We start from the raw sequence: 27,729 nt of genomic DNA on the forward strand, positions 1-27,729 counted from the left end.
TGTCCTAAATAAGAAGTAAACCGCTGTTTCACCTAGAAGGAGTTTTGGCACCCTGGATGGTGGGGAACAAGGGGGTAAAAGGGCAAGTGTTGCATCTCCTGTGTTTGCACAGGCAGGTGCCGTAGGAAGGTGAGAGGGGGTCCAAGGATTCCCATCCACCGTGGTTTACATGGCTCGCGACATGTCTATCCCATCTCCCACACTTCTGCTCTCACCCCTTCCCCTTTCTCCGTTAACCACGATTGGGTTCCCCTTTTCCTCAACTTTCACTCCAATAGCATCCACATTCAATAGATCATCCTCGCCATTTCCACTATCTCCAGTGTGATGCCGCCACCAAACACATCTTTCCCTCCACTCCCCTTTCAGCACTTGAAGGAAACATTCCTTCTGCGACACCCTAGTCCACTCTTCAGTCACCCCCAACACCCTCTCTCCTTCTCATGGCAGCTTCCCATGCAAGCCTTTTATTCATATATAAGGAGCAAGAGGGTAACTAGAGAAAGGATTGGCCCACTCAAGGACAAAGGAGGAAAGTTATGCGTGGAGTCAGAGAAAATGGGTGAGATTCTAAACGAGTACTTTGCATCAGTATTCACCGAGGAGAGGGACATGACGGATGTTGAGGTTAGGGACAGATGTTTGATTACTCTCGGTCAAGTCGGCATAAGGAGGGAGGAAATGTTGGGTATTCTAAAAGGCATTAAGGTGGACAAGTCCCCAGGTCCGGATGGGATCTATCCCAGGTTACTGTGGGAAGTGAGAGAGGAAATAGCTGGGGCCTTAACAGATATCTTTGCAACATCCTTGAACACGGGTGAGGTCCCGGAGGACTGGAGAATTGCTAATGTTGTCCCCTTCTTTAAGAAGGGTAGCAGGGATAATCCAGGTAATTATAGACCGGTGAGCCTGACGTCAGTGGTAGGGAAGCTGCTGGAGAAGATACTGAGGGATAGGATCTATTCCCATTTGGAAGAAAATGGGCTCATCAGTGATAGGCAACATGGTTTTGTGCAGGGAAGGTCATGTCTTACCAACTTAATAGAATTCTTTGAGGAAGTGACAAAGTTGATTGATGAGGGAAGGGCTGTAGATGTCATATACATGGACTTCAGTAAGGCGTTCGATAAGGTTCCCCATGTTAGGCTGATGGAGAAAGTGAAGGCGCATGGGGTCCAAGGTGTACTAGCTAGATGGATAAAGAACTGGCTGGGCAACAGGAGACAGAGAGTAGCAGTGGAAAGGAGTTTCTCAAAATGGAGAGGTGTGACCAGTGGTGTTCCACAGGGATCCGTGCTGGGACCACTGTTGTTTGTGATATACATAAATGATTTGGAGGAAAGTATAGGTGGTCTGATTAGCAAGTTTGCAGACGACACTAAGATTGGTGGAGTAGCAGATAGTGAAGGGGACTGTCAGAGAATACAACAGAATATAGATAGATTGGAGAGTTGGGCAGAGAAATGGCAGATGGAGTTCAATCAGGGCAAATGCGAGGTGATGCATTTTGGAAGATCCAATTCAAGAGTGAACTATACAGTAAATGGAAAAGTCCTGGGGAAAATTGATGTAGAGAGAGATTTGGGTGTTCAGGTCCATTGTTCCCTGAAGGTGGCAACGCAGGTCAAGAAGGCATACGGCATGCTTTTCTTCATCGGACGGGGTATTGAGTACAAGAGTTGGCAGGTCATGTTACAGTTGTATAGGACTTTGGTTTGGCCACATTTGGAATACTGCGTGCAGTTCTGGTCGCCACATTACCAAAAGGATGTGGATGCTTTGGAGAGGGTGCAGAGGAGGTTCACCAGGATGTTGCCTGGTATGGAGGGCGCTAGCTATGAAGAGAGGTTGAGTAGATTAGGATTATTTTCATTAGAAAGACGGAGGTTGAGGGGGGACCTGATTGAGGTGTACAAAATCATGAGAGGTATAGACAGGTTGGATAGCAAGAAGCTTTTTCCCAGAGTGGGGGATTCAATTACTAGGGGACACGAGTTCAAAGTGAGAGGGGAAAAGTTTAGGGGGGATATGCGTGGCAAGTTCTTTACGCAGAGGGTGGTGGGTGCCTGGAACGCGTTGCCAGCGGAGGTGGTAGACGCGGGCACAATAGCGTCTTTTAAGATGTATCTAGACAGATACATGAATGGGCAGGAAGTAAAGAGATACAGACCCTTAGAAAATAGGCGACAGGTTTAGATAGAGGATCTGGATCGGCGCAGGCTTGGAGGGCCGAAGGGCCTGTTCCTGTGCTGTAATTTTCTTTGTTCTTTTAAACACGGGAGATACAACACCTGCCCTTTTACCTCCTCCCTTCTCACAATCCAAGACCCCAAACTCTCCTTCCAGGTGAAATAGACTTCCGTGTCCTTATTTTAATTTAGTATATAGTTCCGCATATCCTACACAGACAGAAAGACTGATGTGGAAGTGGCTGGAGAAAAGAAGAAATTAGTGCATTATATCAAAGAGAGAAAGATACAATATTTAGATCACATCATTAGAGCAGAAGGTAGACAGAGACAATTATTGGAAGGAAAGACCGACGGAAAATGTAGGAGAGGGAAGCAGAGGAGAAAATGGTTGACGCTTATAATGGACTGGATGCAGTTGACCTATGTGGAATGTGTAAGGGCAGCACAGGACAGACAGAGGTAGAGATCCATGGCAGTCAACCTTCTGGGAAGATGATGACACCAACGAACGATTGATTGACGGCTGATGACTGGGGAGACCTAATGCAGATTGGGTGACCACTTTCTGGAGCACCTCCATTGGGTCCGCAATTTTGACCCTGAGCTTCCGGCTACCTGTCATCGAGCTCAACGGAAGCTTGAGGAACAGCACTCATATCGCCTAGAAGAACAAGGGCAGCAGGTGCATGGGAATACCGCTACCTGCATGTTCCTGTCCAAGTCACACACCATTCTGACTTGGAAATTATTGCCGTTCCTTCATCGTCACTGGGTCAAAATCCTGGAACTCCCTATCTAACAGTGCTGTGGGTGTACCTATACCACACGGACTGCAGCTGTTCAAGAAGGCGGCACACCAACATCACCTTCTCAAGGACAATTAGGAACAGGCAATAAATGCTTGCCTTGCCAGCGGTGGCCACATCCCATGAACAAATAAAAAATGAAGATGCTGCCTGGCCTGCTGAGTTTTTCCAGCATTTTCTGTTTTTATTTCTGATTTCCAGTATCTGCAGTATTTTGCTTTCTTATATTAACTTGGTCTAGAATTGACTTTGTAACTATTTTAACAATAATGGAATTTATATAATCTGTTGTCGTTATATTAATACAATGTTGTTTTGCTGAAATAAATTACATCTGTGCGTGTGGTTGTTCTGAATATGATAAACTTTGTTTTAGGGCCATCAGGATATAATAATGTCTTGCCATCAGGATCTTCTTTAAAGTCCTCTTTGCAAAGAGGGTAAAATTACCAGGATATGATTAAGGACAGCTATTGTTAATTTCCACGTTAATACCTCAAGAACAAAACTAACTGTTTATCCTTTTAAAAGATCAACCCTTCTAAATAGGAGACTCCATTAGTAAATTTGCATGTTCTACAGAATGGTATGTACTCAATCTACTTGGTCTGCATACTGAGATATGTGTAAAGTGACTTTAAAATAAATGATAGCTGACAGCAACAGAGAAATATTAGGTCTGACATTTGTCAGATCGACTGGCTGCAAACCTATTCAAAATGTGCAGATCTGTTTTCTTAATGCAAGTTTTCTTTATTTATGTTCTCTCTCTCATCTTTAGTTAGTCTGGCTGAGACACCTCTGTTGCCATAAAGCTGGCAAATTGGTCTGTTATTGCATTACTACTTAAACCTGTTATAGTTGGTTGTCATGAGACATTAGAGTCTGTGATGCATCACTCTATTCCCACATTTCATAAGATCATAAGAAATAGAAGGAGAAGTAGGCCATTCAGGCCCTCATGCCTGCTCTGCCATTCAATGAGATCATGGCTGTTAGACTGTGGCCTTAACCTCACTTTTCCGCCTGTCCCCCATAACCCTCGACTCCCTTGTCGACCAAAAATCTGTAACACAGCCTGGAATATATTCAATGACCCAGCTGCCACTGCTCGCTGGGGAAAGAGAATTCCGAAGATTAACAACCCTCTGAGAAGAAATTCCTCAACTCCATTTTAAAAGGGAGACCACTTATTTTGAAACTGTCCCCCTAGTTCTAGATTCCCCCAGGAGGGGAAATATCCTCTCAGCACCTACCCTGTCAATCCCCCTCAGAATCTTACATTTCTATTAGGAAAGCAAATAGAATGTTATAATTTATTGTGAGGGGAATTGAATACAAAAGTAGGGAGGTTATGCTTCAGCTATACAGGGCATTGGTGAGACCACATCTGGAGTATCATGTACTGTATTGGTCTCCTTATTCAAGGAAGGGTGTAAATGTGTTGGAGGCAGTACAGAGAAGGTTTACTGGACTAATACCTGGAATGGGCGGGTTGTCATATGAGGAAAGATTGGTCAGGCTAGACTTGTATCTGCTGCAGTTCAGAAGAGTAAGGGGCCACTTGGGAGAAACATATATGATTCGGAGGGGTACTGACAGGGTGGATGTGGAAAGGATGTTTCCCCTTCTAAACTCCAATGAATTTAGGCCCAACCTGCTCAACATTTCCTCATAAGACAACCTCTTCATTCCAGGAATCAGCCTAGTGAACCTTAAACATAGAACATAGAACATCACAGTACAGGCCCTTCGGCCCACGATGTTGTGCCGAACCTTTAACCTACTCTAAGATCAAACTAACTACCTACCCTTCATTCTACTATCATCCATGTACCTAGCCTAGAGTCGCTTAAATGTCCCTAATGTATCTGCTTCTACTACCACCGCTGGCAGTGCACTCCACGCATCCACCACTCTCTGTGTAAAGAACCTACCTCTGACATCTCCCCGAAACCTTCCTCCAATCACCTTAAAATTATGCCCCCTGGTGATAGCCCTTTCCACCCTGGGAAAAAGTCTCTGGCTATCCACTCTATCTATGCCTCTCATCATCTTGTACCCCTCTATCAAGTCACCTCTCATCCTTCTTCGCTCCAATGAGAAAAGCCCTAGCTCCCTCAACCTTTCTTCATAAGACATGCCCTCCAGTCTAGGCAGCATCCTGGTAAATCTCCTCTGCACCCTCTCTAAAGCTTCCACATCCTTCCTATAATGAGGCGACCAGAACTGAACACAATATTCCAAGTGTGGTTGAACCAGGGCCTTATAGAGCTGCAGCATAACCTCGCGGGTCTTAAACTCAATCCCCCTATTAATGAAAGCCAACACCATACGCCTTCTTAACAACCCTATCAACTAGAGTGGCAAATTTGAGGAATCCATGGATGTGGACCACAAGATCCCTCTGTTCCTCCACACTACCAAGAATCCTGTCTTTAAGCCTGTATTCCGCATTCAAATTCGACCTTCCATAATGAATCACTTCACACTTTTCCAGGTTGAACTCCATCTGCCACTTCACAGCCCAGCTCTGCATCCTGTCAATGTCCCGTTGCAACCTACAACAGCCCTCCACACTATCCACAACTCCAGCAACCTTTGTATCATCGGCAAACTTGCTAACGCAGCCTTTCACTTCCTCATCCAAGTCATTTATAAAAATCACAAAGAGCAGAGGTCCCAGAACAGATCCTTGTGGAACACCACTGGTCACCGAGCTCCATGCTGAATACTTTCCATCTACTACCACCCTCTGACTTCTATGGGCCAGCCAATTTTGTATCCAGACAGCCAACTTTCCCTGAATCCCATGCCTCCTTACTTTCTGAATGAGCCTACCATGGGGAACCTTATCAAACGCCTTGCTAAAATCCATATACACCACATCTACTGCTCTTCCTTCATCAATTTGTTTTGTCACATCTTCAAAGAATTCAATAAGGCTTGTGAGGCATGACCTGCCCCTAACAAAGCTATGCTGACTGTCTCTAATCAAACTATGCTTTTCCAAATAATCATAAATCCTGTCTCTCAGAATCCTCTCCAATAATTTGCCCACTACCGACGCAAGACTGACTGGTCTATAATTCCCAGGGTTATCCCTATTCCCTTTCTTGAACAAGGGAACAACATTTGCCACCCTCCAATCATCCGGTACTACTCCAGTGGACAGTGAAGACGCAAAGATCATCGCCAAAGGCGCAGCAATCTCTTCCCGTAACATCCTTGGGTATATCCCGTCTGGCCCCGGGGACTTATCTGTCCTTGTATCATTCACAATTTCCAGCACATCCTCACTCTTAACCTCAACCTGTTCAAGCATATCAGCCTGTTCCACGCTGTCCTCACAAATGACCAGGTCCCTCTCACTAGTGAATACTGAAGCAAAGTATTCATTTAGGACCTCCCCTACCTCCTCTGACTCCAGGCACAAGTTCCCTCCACTGTCCCTGATCGGCCCTACCCTCACTCTGGCCATCCTCTTGTTCCTCACATAAGTGTAGACCGCCTTGGGATTTTCCTTAATCCTACCCGCCAAGACTTTTCATGTCCCCTTCTAGCTCTCCTAAGTCCATTCTTCAGTTCCTTCCTGGCCAGCTTGTAACCCTCTAGAGCCCTGTATGATCCTTGCTTCCTCAACCTTAAGTAAGCTTCCTTCTTCCTCTTGACTAGCTGTTCCACATCTCTTGTCATCCAAGGTTCCTTCACCCTACCATCCCTTCCCTGCCTCATCAGGACAAACCTATCCAGCAGTTGCAGCAAGTGCTCCCTAACCAACCTCCACATTTCTGTTGTGCATTTCCCTGAGAACATCTGTTCCCAATTTATGCTCCCCAGTTCCTGCCTGATAGCATTGTAATTCCCCCTCCCCCAATTAAATATTTTCCCATCCCGTCTGCTCCTGTCCCTCTCCATGACTATAGTAAAGGTCAGGGAGTTGTGATCACTATCACCGAAATGCTCTCCCACCAAGAGATCTGCCACCTGGCCTGGTTCGTTGCCAAGCACCAAGTTCAACATAATCTCCCCTCTAGTCGGCCTATCTACATATTGAGTCAGGAAACCTTATCTGAACTGCTTCCAATGCAAGGGGACCAAAGCTGTATGCAGTATGCCCCCTGTATGAACAAACGAATTAGGGGCAGAAACAGGCCACTCGGCCCTTGAGCCTGCTCCGCCATTCAATAAGATCATGATCTGATTGTAATCTCAACTCCACATTCCCGCCAACCCCCAATAACCTTTCACCCCACTTGCTTACCAAGAAACGATCTACCTCTGCCTTAAAAATATTCAAAGACTCTGCTTCCACCACCTTTTGAGGAAGAGAATTCCAAAGATTCATGGCCCTCAGAGAAAAAAATTCTCATCTCTGTCTTAAATGGGCGACCCCTCATTTTTAAACAGTGACCCCTAGTTCTAGATTCTCCCACAAGGGGAAACATCCTTTCCACATCCACCCTGTCAAGTGACCCCTTACTCTTTTAAATTCCAGCGGATACAAGTCCAACCTTTCCTCATAAAACAACCCGCCCATTCCAGGTATTAGTCCAGTAAACCTTCTCTGTACTGCCTCCAACACATTTACATCCTTCCTTAAATAAGGAGACCAATACAGTACATAATACTCCAGATATGGTCTCACCAATGCCCTGTATACCTGAAGCATAACCTCCCTACTTTTGTATTCAATTCCCCTCGCAATAAATTATAACATTCTATTTGCTTTCTTAATCACTTGTTATACTTGCATACTACCCTCTTGCAATTCATGCACTAGGAGACCCAAATCCCTCTGCATCTCAGAGCTTTGCAATCTCTCACCATTAGATATGATGAGATCTCAGTTAATACTCTGAATTTCCCCATTCACCAGGGATCAGATTTTTCTTGAAATAGTGTCTTGCTGTTATGGGAGCAAATTCTCTCTCCCTCGCAGTGTTGAGAATACGGACAATTGGGTCAAGCTGGCACAAGCCAACTAGAAAAAGATGAAGCCAGACCCTTTTAACGAAAATACAGTTCTGAAATAAAAACAAACACACAAATAATCTGTAAAACTGCCAACCACTGGCCAAAATATCGACCGAAGCTGAAGCCCAGGGTTGGATTTAGGCCTGCGCACTAACCAGGCCGTTGGTGTCTAGCTGTGCGCATGTGCTGCAGACCTCGTAGTCGGTGCCAAGTATAGTGGGAAAGGGACGGGGATTGAAGGCGCGGGGGGCTTTTGTCGGGGCGCACAAAGTGGGCGTGCGGGATATGGGGCGGAGTTTATGTGGGAATTGTATGTGGGCGGGGTTTGTGTGGGGAGGAGGCGAGGTTGATACGGGGAGGGGCGGGATTTGTATGGGCAGGCGTGATTTGGGATGGGGGAGTAGGCGGAGTTTGTGTGTCGTGGGGGGGAATGGGCGGGGTTTGTGTGGGGAGGAGGCGAGGTTGATACGGGGAGGGGCGGGATTTGTATGGGCAGGCGTGATTTGGGATGGGGGAGTAGGCGGAGTTTGTGTGTCGTAGGGGGAATGGGCGGGGTTTGTGGGAGGAGGTGTGGCCATCACTATTCGCGGAGGGCTGGCCGATTCCCCCTAGTTGGCCGCAGTGGCGGTTAGCAGTCTTCACCCGGCTCGCTGTCTGGCTGGTTGTTAGGGGCGGAGACACTGGAGTTCGGCCCTGCCCTGCCTGGAGGGCAGGACTTGGCAAGGGCCGTTGGAAGTGAAGTTGGTTGCCTGACCGCGCCGTCCCAGCAGGAACCTGGAGCCAGGCGGTCGCAGCTCCGAGGATGAGGAGCCGAAGTAATTCCGGGGTGAGGTTGGACTATTACGGCCGGCTGGTGAATAGCACTATCCTGTGTCACCAGGTGGGTAAATGCCAGTGAGTTACTTTGTTCTCCCGGCAATGCTGCTACAGTTTGTAGGAGCTGCATTACCGTGCGGCCGGTAACTGTCTCCTCACTCACTTTGATGAAAACAGGCTTAATAATCAATATTAAAACATGAAAAGGATCTCAGACTTTACGAAAACAGTTTGTGCAACTCAGTTAACTGGCTTCATGTTGAAAACACATGATATTTTTAGCCTTGATTGAGGTTAACGAGCTTTTTGTTTGCAAATGAAGACACGATGTTCCCTTTAAGCTTCTTTGAGAACATGTAGTGTGACATTTGGAAACTCCAGTCACGCTGTCATAGCAATCGCAACAGGTGTTTAACTCGCCAATGATAAGAATCTTTGCTGTCTTTCTCGTTGCATTTCTCTTCTTCACTGGGAGAGTTTTGCAGTGACTTACAATGTAGGCAAATGTTCTGCCCAAGGTAAATCACTGTCAGAACAGTGGGAGGCATTCAAAGGGGAGATTCAAGGGCTTCAGAGTAAACATGTTCCCACAAAGAAAAAGGGTGAGACGGCCAAATCTAGAGCCCCATGGATGTTGAGGAACTTACAGGGTAAGAAGGCAGAAAAGGAAAGCTTATGTCCAACACCGAGAACTCTATAGTACCGAAAGCCAAGAGGATTATAGGAAGTGGAGGGGTGAAAACAAAAAGGAAATTAGAAAAGCAAATAGACGGTATGAAAGAATATTGGCAAGGTGAATCCAAAGATGTTTTATCAATACATTAAGAGTAAAAGGATAACTAAAGAGAGAGTAGGGCCCAAAAAGGACCATAAAGATAACCTATGTGTCGGGGCGGAAGATGTATGGTTCCTAATGAATGCTTTGCATCTGCCTTCACAAAAGAGGGGGACAGTGCCGATATTGTAGTGAAGGAGGAGGAATGTGAAGTATTGGATGTGATAAACATAGGGAGAATTAGAATTAGAACATTACAGCGCAGTACAGGCCCTTCGGCCCTCGATGTTGCGCCGACCTGTGAAACCATCTGACCTACACTATTCCATTTTCATCCATATGTCTATCCAATGACCACTTAAATGCCCTTAAAGTTGGCGAGTCTACTACTGTTGCAGGCAGGGTGATCCACGCCCCTACTACTCTCTGAGTAAAGAAACTACCTCTGACATCTGTCCTATATCTATCACCCCTCAACTTAAAGCTATGTCCCCTCGTGTTTGCCATCACCATCCGAGGAAAAAGACTCTCACTATCCACCCTATCTAACCCTCTGATTATCTTATATGTCTCTATTAAGTCACCTCTCCTCCTCCTCCTCTCCAACGAAAACAACCTCAAGTCCCTCAGCCTTTCCTCGTAAGACCTTCCCTCCATACCAGGCAACATCCTAGTAAATCTCCTCTGCACCCTTTCCATAGCTTCAACATCCTTCCTATAATGCGGTGACCAGAACTGCACGCAATACTCCAGGTGCGGTCTCACCAGAGTTTTGTACAGCTGCAGCATGACCTCGTGGCTCCGAAACTCGATCCCCCTACTTAATAAAAGCTAACACACCATATGCCTTCTTAACAGCCCTATTAACCTGGGTAGCAACCTTCAGGGATTTATGCACCTGGACACCAAGATATCTCTGTTCATCTACACTACCAAGAATCTTCCCATTAGCCCAGTACTTTGCATTCTTGTTACTCCTTCCAAAGTGAATCACCTCGCACTTTTCCGCATTAAACTCCATTTGCCATCTCTCAGCCCAGCTCTGCAGCCTATCTATGTCCCTCTGTACCCTGCAACATCCTTCGGCACTATCCACAACTCCAGCGATCTTAGTGTCATCCGCAAATTTACTAACCCACCCTTCTACACCCTCTTCCAGGTCATTTATAAAAATGACAAACAGCAGTGGCCCCAAAACAGATCCTTGCGGTACACCACTAGTAACTAAACTCCAGGATGAACATTTGCCATCAACCACCACCCTCTGTCTTCTTTCAGCTAGCCAATTTCTGATCCAAAGCTCTAAATCACCTTCAACCCCATACTTCTGTATTTTCTGCAATAGCCTACCATGGGGAACCTTATCAAACGCCTTACTGAAATCCATATACACCGCATCCACTGCTTTACCCTCATCCACCTGTTTGGTCACCTTCTCGAAAAACTCAATAAGGTTTGTGAGGCACGACCTACCCGTCACAAAACCATGCTGACTATCGCTAATGAACTTATTCTTTTCAAGATGATTATAAATCCTGTCTCTTATAACCTTTTCCAACATTTTACCCACAACCGAAGTAAGGCTCACAGGTCTATAATTACCAGGGCTGTCTCTACTCCCCTTCTTGAACAAGGGGACAACATTTGCTATCCTCCAGTCTTCTGGCACTATTCCTGTCGACAATGACGACATAAAGATCAAGGACAAAGGCTCTGCAATCTCCTCCCTAGCTTCCCAGAGAATCCTAGGATAAATATAAATCCCATCTGGCCCAGGGGACTTATCTATTTTCACACTTTCCAAAATTGATAACACCTCCTCCTTGTGAACCTCAATCCCATCTAGCCTAGTAGCCTGAATCTCAGTATTCTCCTCGACAACATTTTCTTTCTCTATTGTAAATACTGACGCAAAATATTCATTTAACACTTCCCCTACCTCCTCTGATTCCACACACAACTTCCCACTACTATCCTTGATTGGCCCTAATCTAACTCTAGTCATTCTTTTATTCCTGATATACCTATAGAAAGCCTTAGGGTTTTCCTTGATCCTATCCGCCAATGACTTCTCGTGTCCTCTTCTTAGCTCTCCCTTTAGATCCTTCCTGGCTAGCTTGTAACTCTCAAGCGCCCTAACTGAGCCTTCACGTCTCATCCTAACATAAGCCTTCTTCTTCCTCTTGACAAGCGCTTCAACTTCTTTAGTAAACCACGGCTCCCTCGCTCGACAACTTCCTCCCTGCCTGACAGGTACATCCTTATCAAGGACATGCAGTAGCTGCTCCTTGAATAAGCTCCACATTTCGATTGTTCCCATCCCCTGCAGTTTCCTTCCCCATCCTACGCATCCTAAATCTTGCCTAATCGCATCATAATTTCCTTTCCCCCAGCTATAATTTTTGCCCTGCGGTATATACCTGTCCCTGCCCATCGCTAAGGTAAACCTAACCGAATTGTGATCACTGTTACCAAAGTGCTCACCTACATCTAAATCTAACACCTGGCCGGGTTCATTACCCAGTACCAAATCCAATGTGGCATCGCCCCTGGTTGGCCTGTCTACATACTGTGTCAGAAAACCCTCCTGCACACACTGGACAAAAACTGACCCATCTAAAGTACTCGAAGTAAAGTACTAAAGTACTTCGAGAGAAGAAGTATTAATGGGCTTAGCATCCTTGAAAGTTGCGAAATCACCAGCACCAGATGAAATGTACCTTAAGCTTTTAAAAGAAACGAGAGAGGAAATAGCAGAGGGTCTGACCATTATTTTCCAGTGCTCACTGGATACACGTGTGATGCTGGAGGATTGGAGAACTGCTACTTTTTACCTCTGTTTAAAACGGGAGTGAAGGATAGACCGAATAATTACAGGCCAGTCAGTCTAACCTCAGTCGTGGGAAAATTATTGGAATCTATTCTGAGTGGCAGGATAAATTGTCACTTAGGCACAGGTTAATCGAGGATAGTCAGCATGAATTTGTTAAGGGAAGATCTTGTTTGACCAACTTGATTGCATTTTTTGAAGAGGTATCAAGGAAGATAGATGGGGGTAGTGCAGTTGATGTGGTCTATATGGATTTTAGCAAGGCTTTTGACAAGGTCCCACATAGCAGACTGGTTTAAAAAAAATCCTATGGGATCCAGGGAAATGCAGCAAGGTGGATCCAAATTGGCTCAGTGGCAGGAAACCAAGGGTAATTGTTGATCGGTGTTTTAGCAACTGGAGGGCTGTTTACAGTGGCGTTCCACAGGTCTCAGTCATGAGTCCCCTGCTTTTTGTGGTATATATTAATGATGTGGACATAAATGTATGGGGCATGATCAAGAGGTTTGCAGAGGACACAAAGAATGGCCATGTGGTAGATGGCGAGGAGGATAGCTGTAGGAAGATATTGATGGTCTGGTCAGATGGGTAGAAAAGTGGTAAATGGAACTCAACCTGGATAAGTGTGAGGTGATGCATTTGGGGAGGTCAAACAAGGTAAAGTAATACATGATTTATGGGAAAATATTGACAAGTGTAGAGGAAGTGAGAGATCTTGGAGTGAATGTCCACAGATCCCTGAAGGTAGCAGGACAGGTGGATAAGGTAGTTAAGAAGGCATATGGAATCCTTTCCTTTATTAGCCGAGGTATAGAATATAAGAGCAGGGAAGTTATGCTAGAACTGTATAACTCATTGGTTAGGCCGCAACATGAGTCCTGTGTGCAGCTCTGGCCATCTCATTACAGAAAGGATGTAATTGCACAAGTGAGGGACAGAGGAGGTTTATGAGGATGTTGTCAGGACTGGTAAAATGCAGCTATGAGGAAAGATTAGATAGGCTGGGGTTGTTTTCCTTGGAACAGAGAAGGCTGAGTAGAGATCTGATTGAAATGTACAAAATTTTGAGGGGCCTGGATAGAGTGGAGGTGAAGGGCCTATTCACCTTTGGAGACATAGAGTTAAAGTGATTGGGAGAAAAATTAGAGGGGAGATGAGGAAAACATTTTTCACCCAGGCCGTGGTGATGGTCTGGAACTTACTGCCTGAAATGGTAGTTGAGGCAGAGACCCTCAGTTCATTCAAAAGGAGTCTAGATATGCGCTTCAAGTGTCGTAATCTGCAGGGCTACAGACCAAATGCTGGAAGCTGGGATTCGAATAGGTGGATTTTTTTTTTCTGGCACAGAAATGATGGGCCAAGTAGCCTCTTTCTGTGCCTTAGACTTTCTGTGATTCTAAGTAACAGCCCATAAAAGCTTTTCATTTATATATTTGTTCTCAAGCTTTGGATGACACTGGAAAGGCCGCATTTATTGCCTGTCCTCTGTGGGACAGTAAGAGTCAATCTGGGAACTTGGGCTGCAGTTCAGGTCATGGTTGCAGGGTTGGGTTTTTATGATAATTGGCACATTCATATTTTATCTGGTACCAGCCACAACTCCCACCACATTTATCATGGTGGGATTTGAACTCATGATCTCTGGATTGCTAGTCTAATATCATAATCACTCCACTATCGCACACATAGCCTCGTCATTGTGGCACTGGATCCAAAGGGTGAATGAAAAGTTAATCTGATTTGTTATTGGTTGAGGGAAGAATGGTGGGAGGAGACTGCAGCTGCATGCCCTTTTGTGCAATGGAATGTTTAACTTTCACCAGAACTGGCAGGGCATCATTGGTTTCACATACAACCTAAAGGACTATTATTAATGTGTCAATCCAGACAATAAATTTGACATCATGCCACTGAGGAGCCGTAGCATACCAGTTCCTAAAGTTTCAGAAAACTGAGCGGGAAAACACTTCTGAAAAGGAAAACATTTGGGCATGTATTATCCTTTTCAATTGGTGCCAATGATACGGAAACAGAGACAGATTTATAATTAAAGGTTTCACTTGGTAAAATAGCAATCCTTTACTGATTGGTCTCTTCTACCATTTCAGTCTCTTTCTCTTCTCCTTCTGTTTCTGCATCTGCCTCTTCAATCTCTTGATTGCTCTCTCATTGCTTCTGTTTCTTTTGCTTTACTTATGTTGTTGTGCTCTCTCCCCCTTTCTAATCTTTCTGCCATAGTTACTCAAGATAGGAAATAAGATCAAATAAATAAAGATTAAAAATCACAATCAAAGTCTTTTTCTCCACTGGTTCATATGAGCATTATGTTAAGTCCTGTCTACTGACTGCAATGCAGATCTTGGTAATTCCTTCATCTGAGTAGGGTCTACAACCCTGCTCTGACCATTCATCTGAAGTAGATGAGATGAGTTCCAATTTTTCACATGGTGCCATAAATAAATAATGAACTAAGAAATTATTGACTTTCAATGGGAGGTACATTAGAAACAAAGCTCAATAAGCTCTGACCAGATTAAGAAAAGATGCTGACTTGAAGTGTGTTGAGGAGGTAACGTTAAGTAGATATACTATATCCGCAGTCGTGGGATCTTCATCAAATACACAGTGTTTTGACCATGCATGTAGAGAAGTCCAGTAGTGGACATGGAACTTCCTATTGAAGCTTTCTGAAATATGTTATACACATCCTAGGGTGGAAGATCTGAGGCTGGGTCATTGGGTGTTCTGTTCCCTGTGATTCAAAGTATCAACTTGTTCAAGGTATGAACACGCAAAAAGATAACAGAAAAAGACAGGCATCCCTAATTGCCCTTGAATTGAGTGGCTTGCTAGGCCGTTTCAGAGGGCATTTAAGAGAGGGTCTGGAGTCACATGTAGATGGGAGATTTCCTTCCCTAAAGGACACTAGTGAATATTGATTTCATGGTCACCATTAGACTAGCTTTTAAAAAAAATTCCAGCTTTATTAATTTAATTCAGATTTCACAACCTGCCATGGTGGGATTCGAACCCATGTCCCGAGACCATTAGCCTGGGTTTCTGAATTACTAGTCCAGTGACATTACCACTATGCCTATGTCACCGCATCCCCATATGGCACAATGAAACATCGTGGCCCCAAGTATTTCCTCTCAAGTAGTAGTCATGTATGCTCCTGGGAGAGACAAAAACGCAAATTAAAAACCCGAGGGCACTTCAGGGAATAAAATCTGAGACATATCTCTCCAATCCCCTAAGGCTATCAAAATGAGTTCAGGCAATCACAGTGACCATGAGTTACATTCTCAACATTCCACCTAACTTTATGTTCATGGGTTTTAGCCACATGAAGACACTTCTCCAACTCGTTTTCAAATTGTTACAGCAAATCTGCAATTGCCACATGAACCTGTAATTTATTCCATGTGTAGATAACACCTCTGCATTAAGAAAAAGCCTCCTGGCATTGGACCTAGCTCTGTGCTTAAAAAGCTTATATGCATGACCCCTCATTTTTCTAAACTTATCTAGTTAAAATAGCCTGTCCAGATGGACACAGTCTAGTCTCTTTATAACTTAAATTACTTCCATTATATCTCCCCTTATGGAATAAAAAGCTTATAACCCCTCTTATAAACTGCATGCAGCAACACCTGGAAAACATTTAGGCTTGGGCTGATAAGTGGCAAGTAACATTCGTGCCATGCAAGTGCCAAATAATGATCATATCCAACAAGAGAGAATCTAACCATCTCCCCTTGACATTCAATGGCATTCAACTGAATTCCCCACCAAAAATATCCTGGGGTCACCATTGATCAGAAACTTAATTGGATCAGCCAGAGGCTGGGAATTCTATGGCGAGTAACCCACCTCCTGACTCCCCAAAGCCTTTTCACCATCTACAAGGCACAAGTCAGGAGTGTGATGGATTACTCCTCAATTGCCTGGATATGTGCTGCTCCAATAACACTCAAGAAGCTTGACACCATCCAGGACAAAGTAGCTGGCTTCATTGACACACCATCCATCACTTTAAACATTCACTCCCTCCAACTTGGCATACCTTGGCAGCAGTGTGTACCATCCAAAAGATGCACTACTGCAACTCACCAAGACTCCTTCGACACTTCCTTCCAAACCCACGACCTCTACCATTTTGAAGAACAAGGGTAGCAGGCGCATGGGAACACCATGCAAGTTCCCCTCCAAGTCACAAACCATCCTGACTTGGAACTGTGTCGCTGTTCCTTCATCGTCGCTGGGTCAAAATCCTGGAACTCCCTCCCTAACACCAGATGGACTGCAGTGCTTCACCACCACCTCCTCAAGGACAATTAGGGATGGCAATAAATGCTGGTCTTGCCAGTGATACCAAAACATATGAATGAATTTAAAAAATAGATGCAGCCATCCTGATTCCATCTAAGCCTATTGCGATTGTTACAAGCTGGTGAGAAAGGGGTCCATCTCAACCTTCACCTGGTCTTACACTAACAGGGTTTAATTTTTAAAACTCTGTGTTTTTAGCTCTCCCTTGGTGAATCCTTGTTCACGCTTTCCAATTATAAGGCAAAGAAACCAGCTCAAACAGGTTTTCTTAGGTTTAAAGAAAGGTTAAAATTTATTAAACTTGAACTTAAACTCTAATTCGGTTGACGTCTATGGATACAGGACACGCCCAGGCTAGTATGCATATGCGATACACACATGCAAATAGAGACAGAAAAGAGCAGAAGAAAAATAAAGTGGAAAGGTTTGAGGCAATATCTGAGGAGTTTTGTTACGGTTCTTTGAGCTCACTGTGGAGTCCTTGATTGTTGGTAGATCTTGTTTTTTTGGGGCCCAGTATTATTATTTAATCTTGTTCGCTGTAGGAGACTTTTCTCTCTTGGGGCTCATGTGTCTTCAGTGGATTCAGAGGCTGTTGAGAAAGAGATGGGAGCAGACAGGAGAGATCTTCTCAGTCCAGGAGCAAACAGTCTTTCTTTTCAAACTGGACCATGACCCCACCACCGAACATCAAGCTACTGTCCACAGAACTGTCACTGATCTCATCTCCTCTGCAGATCTTCCCTCTACAGCTTCCAACCTCATAGTCCTGCAACCCCGGACAGCCCGCTTCTACCTCCTTCCCAAAATCCACAAACAGGACTGTCCTGGCAGACCCATTATTTCAGCCTGTTCCTGTCCCACTGAACTTATTTTTTCCTATCCTGACTCTATCTTTTCTCCCTGGTCCAGTCTCTTCCCACTTACATCCATGACTCTTCTGACACCCTACGTCATTTTGACAATTTCCAGTTTCCTGGCCCTAACCGCCGCCTCTTTACTATGGACGTCCAAACACTCTACACCTTCATCCCCCACCAGGACAGTTTGAGGGCTCTCCACTTCTTCCTTGAACAGAGGCCCAACCAGTCCCCATCCACCACCACCCTCCTCCGCCTGGCTGAACTTGTCCTCACATTGAACAACTTCTCCTTCAATTCCACTCACTTCCTTCAAGTAAAAGGTGTTGCTATGGGTACCCGTATGGGTGCTAGTTATGCCTGTCTTTTTGTGGGATATGTTGAACATTCCTTGTTCCAGTCCTACTCAGGCCCTCTCCCCCAACTCTTTTTCCGGTACATTGATGACTGTATCGGTGCCGTTTCCTGCTCCTGCCCGGAACTAGAAAACTTTATCATCTTTGGTTCTAAGTTCCATCCTTCTCTCACCTTCACATGGTCCATCTCCAACACTTCGTTTCCCTTCCTCGACTTCTCTGTCTCCATCTCTGGGGATAGGCTGTCTACTAATATTCATTATAAGCCCACCGACTCCTAAAGCTACTTCGACAACACCACTTCACATCCTGCCTCCTGTAAGGACTCCCTTCCATTCTCCCAGTTTCTCCATCTCTGACGCATCTGCTCTGATGATGCTACCTTCCATGACAGTGTTTCTGATATGTCTTCATTTTTCCTCAACCGATGATTCTCCCCCCACTGTGGTTGACAGGGCTGTCAACCGTGTCCGGCCATTTCCTGCACCTCTACCCTCACCCCTTCCCCTCCCTCCCAGAACCGCGACAGGGTTCTCCTTGTCCTCACTTTCCACCCCACCAGCCTCCAGATGCAAAGGATCATCCTCCGCCACTTCCACCACATCCAGCATGATGCCACTACCAAACGCATCTTTCCCCTCCCTTCCCCTGTCAGCATTCCGAAGGGATCATTCCCTCCGCGACACCCTGGTCCACTCCTCCATTACCCCCACCACCTAGTCCCCTTCCCACGGTACCTTCCCCTGCAATCACAGGAGGTGTAATACCTGCCCATTTACCTCCTCTCTCCTCACTATCCAGAGCCCCAAACACTCCTTTCAGGTGAAGCAGCGATTTACTTCTTTCAATTTAGCATACTGTATTCGCTGCTCACAATGTGGTCTCTTCGACATTGGGGAGACCAAACACAGATTGGGTGACTGCTTTGCAGAACACCTCCACTCAGTCCGAAAGCATGACCCCGAGCTGCCGGTTACCGGCCATTTCAACACTCCCCGCACCCGCCCCCCCACTGCCCCCAGCTGCTCTCATGCTCACATCTCTGTCCTGGGATTGCTGCAGTGTTCCAGTGAACATCAACGCAAGCTCGAGGAACAGCATCTCATGTACCAATTAGGCACACTACAGCCTACCGGACTGGACATTGTGTTCAATAATTTCAAAGCATGACTGGCCTCGCATTTTATGTTTAGCTATTTTTTCTTTTTTACTTTTTATTTGTTTTTTTTTTAGCTTGCTTAGTTTGTTTCTGCTGTGCCTACCCACTGTTTCTGTTTTTTTTTGATGTTTGTGCTTGGAGTGCTTTGTGCTTCACAGTCTATTTACACCCTCTCTGTACTAACGCTTTGTCTTTCAGCACACCATTAACATACCGTTTGCATTTGTTCCATGATCATCTGGTCAGTTATTCTCTGTGACCCTGTATCCTATCAACACCTCTTTTGTTATCTCTTGCCACACCCCCTGCTTTACTTGCTTAAAACCTTTTACATTTCTAATATCTGCCAGTTCTGATGAAGGGTCACTGACCTGAAACATTAACTCTGCTTCTCTCTCCGCAGATGCTGCCAAATCTGCTGAGTATTTCCATCATTTCTTGTTTTTATTTATTTTCAAACTGTTTGTTCAATTCAGAAAAAAAACAGGTTGCCAAGCAGGCTAGTCACGTGACCAGCTGGTCTGACCATGTCTCTTTGTGGATTTGGCTATGCGAGTCATCCTGAAATTTGAGCTCCCTCACCTTCAATGTCTGGTGCTCCAAAGTCCATTGTGGGTTAAATTGAATAAGGGAAGTAACCCCCTCTTGTCCCTATTGGTATGCACATGTCTGGCAGCCCTTGTAACAGGCCTTCTCTTCTTCCCAGCAACAATTTGAAATTTAATGTCCATATGGTGAAATTAATATGCCTCATTCTTGGCAGGTGGAAGCCCAGCATGACACGATGATTTAAGGGGCTTTTGAGATTTAGAATCACAGAATTGTTACAGTGCAGAAGGAAGCCATTCGGCCCATTGTGTCCACATTGGCTCTCTGAAAGAGCAATTCCTTCAGTTCCATTCCCCTGTCTTCTCCCCATAACCCTGCACATTCTTCCTTTTCATATAACTGTCCAATTCCCCTTTGAATGCTTCAATTGAACCTGCCTCCACCACCTACTTAGGCAGTGCATTCCAGAACTTAACCACTCACAGTGTGAAAAAGTTTTTCCTGCTGTCACTTTTACTTCTCTTACCAAATACTTTAAATATATGCCCTCTCATTCTCAATCCTTTCACGAGTGGGAACAATTTTTCTCGGTCTACTTTGTCCAGAACCCTCATGATTTTGCATACCTCTATCAAATCTCCTCTCAGCTTTCTCTTCAAGGAAAACCGTTTCAAGGAAAACGAGCAAGTTTCTAGCAACGTGTATTTGGCTCAGTTTGGAAACAGACTTACAGGAACATGCTGCAAAGTGTGCGAATAGCAATTGTGTAATAGTTTTAGATTTTTGAATTTAATGCAGATTCGGCTTTCTCTTACATCTTCTCCACTCTTCTGTGTACCCTGTATTCAAGTTTTACTCTCATTTCTGCTATGGCTTGACATTGTTAAAATCATCCATGTTAATCTGGTAAAATATTGATTAATTTTGAAGGTGCAAGACTTGTTATTGGAAGTTTTCCTGCTGAGATATGATGCCACTTTACTGGTTGCTTTTAGCGTACTGATTTATGTGCTTTCAAATACTTGGGGAGTGGAAAAAGGAGTAAATCTACTTATTACAAGACAATCTTATTTGAACTAATCAAAGGTACATGTAAAACTTGGTCTCCTTAATCAACTTGTGACAGTAACTGACTGCTAAACAATATATTCTGCCACAATAGAATCATAGAAATTTTAAAACACAGAGAGGCCACTTCGTCCATTGTGTCTGCGCTGGCCGAAACAAAAAGAACCACCCGGCCTAATCCCACTTTCCAGCATTTGGTCCATAGCCCTGCAGGTTACAGCTCTTCAGGTGCACATCCTGCACCTTTTAAATGTGATGAGGTTTTCTGCCTCTATTACCTTTTAAGGCAGCGAGTTTCAGACCCTACCACCTGCCAGGTGAAAACAATTTTTTCTCATCTCCCCTCTAATCTTTCTACCAATCACTTTAAATCTATGCCCCCAATTCACTGACCTCTCTGCCAAGGTAAATAGGCCCTTCCCATTCATTGTATCCAGGCGCCTCACAATTTTGTACATTTCAATCAAATCTCCCCTCAGCCTGTCCAATTTTTCCTCATAGCTGCAATTATAGAATTGTTAGCAATAGAATTGCTATTGTGGAGATTCTCTTAGTATATTATTCTCCTGTAACATAACACCCAATAAATATCCCATCAGTTCAAATATGGGCGGCACAGTGGCGCAGTGGTTAGCACCGCAGCCTCACAGCTCCAGCGACCCGGGTTCAATTCTGGGTACTGCCTGTGTGGAGTTTGCAAGTTCTCCCTGTGTCTGCGTGGGTTTTCTCCGGGTGCTCCGGTTTCCTCCCACAAGCCAAAAGACTTGCAGGTTGGTAGGTAAATTGGCCATTATAAATTGCCCCTAGTATAGGTAGGTGGTAGGGAAATATAGGGACAGGTGGGGATGTGGTAGGAATATGGGATTAGTGTAGGATTAGTATAAATGGGTGGTTGATGGTCGGCACTGACTCGGTGGGCCGAAGGGCCTGTTTCAGTGCTGTATCTCTAAACTAATGTGATAAGGTATCACTGCACCTCAGTTTGCATCATTTGATCATAAGAAGCAGCTGTCTGCTACAGCTTTTCCATGCTGTAAATGCTATGTAATTCAATGTAATTCACTGCTGGCAAAAGAGAAAACTTTCTATGAATTGAAGAACCTCATTGTCATAAAAGTCTACCTGTACTTTAACTATACAAGCAGAGACCTGCAGACCATTTGCAGTCAAATTACTATCGTTATTACAGCAGTATTTCTTTAAATACAGGATTTCTAGTTATTCTTTTACCAAAAACTTTAACAGAACCAAAACTTCTCACTCCTGGAAAAGCTACACAAAGCTGCCCATGTGTACAAACAGGCCTAGGAATATAAGTACAAATTTGTCAAGCATCTGGCCTTGTGACCTGTTTATCGTCATACAATATGAAAGCCTAATTGGGAACTGTTTTCTCCTGAGTTGAAAAGGTAGGTTTACATCTGATGGGCTCAATATTATTCGAGGAAATAGTGTTTATTCCTTGAAATCTACCTGTTATAATTTCACCTATCATTGAAGAAAACAGCTTCCGAACTACCAATCTTGTTCCGTGACAAAGTCCTTGTTTAAGATTCAAGTTTTGTAGCAACATTATAACTGCTCCTTCCTTGAGTCTAAGTTTGTATTGTTGCATGCCCACTGGAGTTGGAAACAATGGAGTGTATAGACCAGGGTTGTCCAACATATGGTCTGTGGGCCAGAATCTGGTCCTCCAAAGGTTTCCAGCCAGCCCATGGATGTATTTCAGAGATGAGAAATTTTCCATTGCTGCCTTCTTTCAGACCGGTTTTTAAAAACATTGCACTGTCAGTTTCACAGCTGACAGGTGCTGACATCGGCAACTGCGGTTTCCCAACTTCAGACAGATTTAGGTTTTTTTTTAAAAGTTGGAACCCGCTGGAAAACCCCACAGAGTAATTTCAACAGGAGAAAAGTTGGGTTCTGCAATTTGTTGTGGGGGCTGGGGAGCAGTCAGGGGAATGGAGAATCCTGTGCACTGAGCCCTGTTGAAATATGCAAGTGTGTGGATGTTTGATGAAACCTCTCATGGCCAAATAACCTGCCACCAGCCACAGTCTAGCCTAACACATGAAGAATGGTCATTGGGTGAGGTATTCAAGTGCTGCAATCACTATGGAGCCCTGATCAAACAAAAATTGGCACCTACAGGCAAGGAAGGGAGAATAAAGAAGCATGTAGGAAGAAACGAAAATATAAATTAGCCCTATCGACCTGATCCCTTCCTAGTGTGGTTGGATGTCCCCACTATAAAATTGAAACTTCAAGGAGGTTACTGTCTCAGTAATCTTTAATTTTACTTTAAGACAATTATTTTGTTAAATTAAGATTTGTAAAGTTGCTTAAAAAATCCTGATGCTGAAAATTGCTATAAGCAATCACTGTACATCACCATAACGCATTTAAAGGAAGCTGGATAAGTACATGATGGAGAAAGAAATAAAAGATATGCTGATAGGTTTAGATGAAGTTGGGTGGGAGGTGGCACAGTGGTAATGTGGTAATTTCACTGGACTAGTAATCCAGAGCCCAGGCGAATGCCCAGGGACATGGGTTTGAATCCCACTATGGCAGATCGTGAAATTTGAATTCAATTAATAAATCTTGAATTAAAGTAGTTTATTGATGACCATGAAACCATTGTCGATTGTTGTAAAAACCCATCTGGTACACTAATGGGCTTTAGGGAGGGAAATCTGTTATCTACATGTGATCCCATACTGAGAGCAATGTAGTTGACTCTTAAAATGCCCTCTGAAAAGGCTTAGCAAGCTGCTTAGTTCAAGGGTTTTTAGGGATGGGCAATAAATGCTGGCCTAGCCAGCAATGCCCACATCCCACAAATTAATTAAAAAATGGCTTGTGTGGAGCATAAGCATTGGCCTAGATCAGTTGGACCCAATATTCTGTTTCTCTGCTGTACATCCTGTGTAATAGAATGGATTTTGTATCGTTTTTTAAAAGTAATTTTCAGTTATTTAAAATTGGGTTACTCGCAGATAGAGGACTAAGCACTGAATAAAAATCCTTATCTTTTGTGAGAAACCCTTTTTTTTAAGCTGTATTCATAAAACTACACCAAGTTACCACTCTTAAATATATCAAGGAATAGTTTTAAAGCAAAACTTTTAAAAAAAACTTCTAAAACGTAGCTCAACTGCACTAGTTCAAAGCAAATTACACGTTCGCCAATATGCAAATAAGTTTGACGGAAACTTGAGGAAATGTAAACCTTTTCAAACTAGCATAATTTTGAGCACAATTTGCTCGTTGATCACTGATTGCACCCAAAGTGAAAATTCCAGGCCCAGATATCAGCTCTAGCAGTGTGGAGGGAGGATTGTACTTGGGCTCACAGTCACTGGATGAAGGAGTGAAAAAAAGTGAACCAGTGTTCCTGTTCCTGATCAGTAGCCAGCAATTTCAGCTGTAAATTGCATAGGTGGATAATGGGTTATTGGTGCTGTACCCTCCCTACAAAAGTCAGATAGTCTTTCCGCATTATCTGCAAGGTAAGCAGGCTGGTTAGCTTGGACAGGCAATATTCAAGGAATTGGGTATTTCAAAATGAGAATGCATATGTAGTGCGAATTAGTCTCTATGTAGGTGGAAAAATAGTCAACTCTGGTTTATACATATCTTTAAAAAGCTATTAGATCAATAACCGTCAAGAAAGGGAATGGATTTGTTTGACTCATAGGACTTATGAAGTGTACAGACAGGGCTGGTGATGAGAGAAGAGCCCGTGTGTGAGAATCGTGGCGATAATAGGTTTTTATTTTGAAGCAAATGGCCTTTCCTATTGCCAGGCTTTCCTATTCCTGAGTTTAGGATTACATATAAAAAGTGACCACTGGTGAGTTACTAGAGGTCAGCTGGAACGAGCCATGTAATGACTGGATCTTTTAACTGATATTTACCCCTTACTTTCAGCACTTTGAGTAGCAGAAAGTGACTCAATTGTATGTAAGCGCCTTGGACATTTTATTATATTAAAGGCACTAATTACATATAAGCTCCTGTTTGCAATTGAGATTTGCTGATGCTTTCTGTATTGCAACCTTGTGCACTTTTGTAAATCATCTGGTTATTTATGTTTCAGTGCATTATATGTTTATGCAATTTGTGTCAAGGCAGCAGTTTGTATGGTTGGCAGATATTGCCATATATTAAATATAGTACTGTGCAATTGGTGTTTATGGCAGTGTATAAACATCTGCAATATTTAACTTTTTAAGTAGAGAGCGACACTATGCTGCAGTGAGTTGCAGTACTCTTAAACTTACATGAAATTATTTCAATGTTGGTGAAAGTCAATCCGTAAGCAATTCCTCTATTTTTGTAGAATACTGTAACTGGATTACTGCCTGCTAGCCCTGAACAGCAGGATTCTTGGGTCCGTGATAATGTGTATAGCATTCTGGCAGTCTGGGGCCTGGGAATGGCCTATCGCAAAAATGCTGATCGAGATGAGGATAAAGCAAAAGCTTATGAACTTGAGCAGGTGAGTAGCTGCACATAATTGGTAGTTCTTGTTACAAAGTCTGTTGGGGGCAGGGTGGGGGAACAACAATGGTCTTATTGGCACCCATAAACTACTAATTTTAAAAAAAATTTGCCACAACTAGCAGTAGTCAAAAGAACACAAGAAACGAGAATTTATCAGTCAGCAAACCTATCTTCCATGTGCGAGGCTCACCTGGATTACTTTCATCAACCTCCTGTCTTGGTATTAAACCATATTTTTTTAACCTGCTAAATTGGAATCTGTTCACTATTATTTTATTGCCTCTACCAAACCCTTGTTCAATGAAGTGAGTTGTTGTCTCTTTGATTAGTTAACCATTCTTAAGTGTGAACTAATTACTCCTGAAGTTCTGTTCAAATGGAAGTTTCCTTATCTTAATCCTGTTACTCCAGTTCACTTTTAAATCAAAATCTCAGCCTTCATGTCTTTCAGCCTTTGTTACCTTTATTGGGTAAGTTGTTTTCACTAATGCTCTGCCAGGCTGCCCCATGGACTATTGTGGAGAACAGGAGCTTTCTGGCAGTGATGGGGTTTTGAGGAAGAGGCAGAGTCGCACAGGCAGAATCAGAGTATAGAAAAGGTGACCTAAACGTGGTTGTTGAATGGCTTGTGGAATGCCATTAATGGTGTTAGTATGAAACTGCATCTCAGACTGACGCACCCTGCTCAGTAAGGAAATCAAGAACAAGATTTCCCATCATGAAGTGATTTGTTTGACTCAATACACAAATGTATTGCATTTCGTGAAATTAAATCCAGTCAATTAACGAGGTCCCGAGTTCAGTGCATGGTCTGTGCTGAATTAACTGATCTTGGCTATGGTGATAATGAGGGCAATACAATTGGCCTTGACATCTCTGGGATAATGATAGGGAAAAATCAACCACGGTTCCTCTGGATGACTATCCAGTGATGCCTGCTGGAAAGTGCACAGACAAAATGAAGGCCAGGTCTGTCTCAACTGTGATGCCTGTGTCTAAACAGTCTGCTCACTCAAGGTTCATGTGAAGAATGGCTATATGTAGAAAATTTCTAGAAACCATTAGTGCATCCTGAACAGTACCCTGGCATTGGAAGAAGGAGATATATATGCAGTCTTCTTTGGCCTCCTTGTCTCAAGGTGGTCAGTGGTTTGTGGAGCAGTGCCTGGAGTGGCTATAAAGGCCAATTCTAGAGTGACAGACTCTTCCACAGGCGCTGCAGATAAAATTGGTTGTTGGGGCTGTTACACAGTTGGCTCTCTTCTTCCACTTCTGTCTCTTTTCCTGCCAACTGCTGAGTCTCTTCGACTCGCCTCTCTTCAGACCCGCCTTTATAGCTGTCTGCCAGCTCTGGCGATCGCTAGCAACTGACTCACACGACTTGTGGTCAATGTCGCACAACTTCATGTCGCATTTGCAGACGTCTTTAAAGCGGAGACATGGATGGCCAGTGGGTCTGATACCAGTGACGAGCTTGCTGTACAATGCATCCTTGGGGATCCTGCCATCTTCCATGCGGCTCACATGGCCAAGCCATCTCGAGCGCCACTGGTTCAGTAGGGTGTATATGCTGGGGATGTTGGCCACCTTGAGGACTTCTGTGTTGGAGATACGGTCCTGCCACCTGATGCCAAGGATTCTCCGGAGGCAACGAAGATGGAATGCGTTGAGACATCACTCTTGGCTGACATACGTTGTCCAGGCCTCGCTGCCGTAGAGCAAGGTATTGAGGACACAGGCTTGAAACACTCGGACTTTTGTGTTCCGTGTCGGTACGCCATTTTCCCACAGTCTCTTGGCCAGTCTGGACATAGCAGCAGACGCCTTTCCCATGCGCTTGTTGATTTCTGCATCGAGAGACAGGTTATTGGTGATAGTTGAACCTAGGTAGGTGAACTCTTGAACCACTTCCAGACCCTGGTCGCCGATATTGATGGATGGAGCATTTCTGATGTCCTGTCCCATGATGTTTGTTTTCTTGAGCCTGATGGTTAGGCCAAATTCGTTGCAGGCAGCCGCAATCCTAGGAGTCTCTGCAGACACTCTTTCGTGTGGGATGTGCAGCATAGTCAGCAAAGAGGAGTTCCCTGATGAGGACTTTCCGTACTTTGGTCTTCGCTCTAAGACGGGCAAGGTTGAACAACCTGCCATCTGATCTTGTTTGAAGGAAAATTCCTTCTTCTGAAGACTTGAACGCATGTGAGAGCAGCAGTGAGAAGAAGATCCCAAACAGTGTAGGTGCGAGAACACAGCCCTGTTCCACGCCACTCAGGATAGGAAATGGGTCTGATGAGGCGCTGCTATGCTGAATTGTGCCTTTCATATTATCATGGGTTGAGCTGATGATACTTAGTAGCTTTGGTGGACGTACTATCTTTGCTAGTAGTCTGAAGATACCACGTCTGCTGACGAGGTCAGAGGCTGTGGTGAGATCTATGAAGGCAACGTCGAGGGGCATCTGTTGTTCGCGGCATTTCTCCAGTAGCTGGCCAAGGGAGAA

At 44.2% G+C, this 27,729-nt stretch overlaps 1 protein-coding gene across 5 annotated transcripts in view; it reads left to right on the top strand.

The window, feature by feature from the left end:
• Positions 1–8,557: 8,557 nt before the first annotated feature.
• The window catches only part of phka1a (phosphorylase kinase, alpha 1a (muscle)), a 213,366-nt gene continuing 194,194 nt past the window's right edge, over positions 8,558–27,729 (top strand). For 4 of the 5 annotated variants that reach the window (XM_068047677.1, XM_068047673.1, XM_068047674.1 and 1 more), the window contains exons 1-2: positions 8,558–8,855; positions 25,066–25,224. In XM_068047677.1, coding sequence (XP_067903778.1) covers positions 8,778–8,855; positions 25,066–25,224 — 237 coding nt within the window. In that variant the 5' untranslated portion in view covers positions 8,558–8,777. Of the gene's footprint in view, positions 8,856–21,965; positions 22,130–25,065; positions 25,225–27,729 lie in introns of all 5 variants that reach the window. The other variant, XM_068047676.1, reaches the window with a different exon arrangement.

This window comes from Heterodontus francisci, chromosome 15 (genome assembly GCF_036365525.1).
Source record: "Heterodontus francisci isolate sHetFra1 chromosome 15, sHetFra1.hap1, whole genome shotgun sequence".
Lineage (NCBI taxonomy): Eukaryota > Metazoa > Chordata > Chondrichthyes > Heterodontiformes > Heterodontidae > Heterodontus > Heterodontus francisci.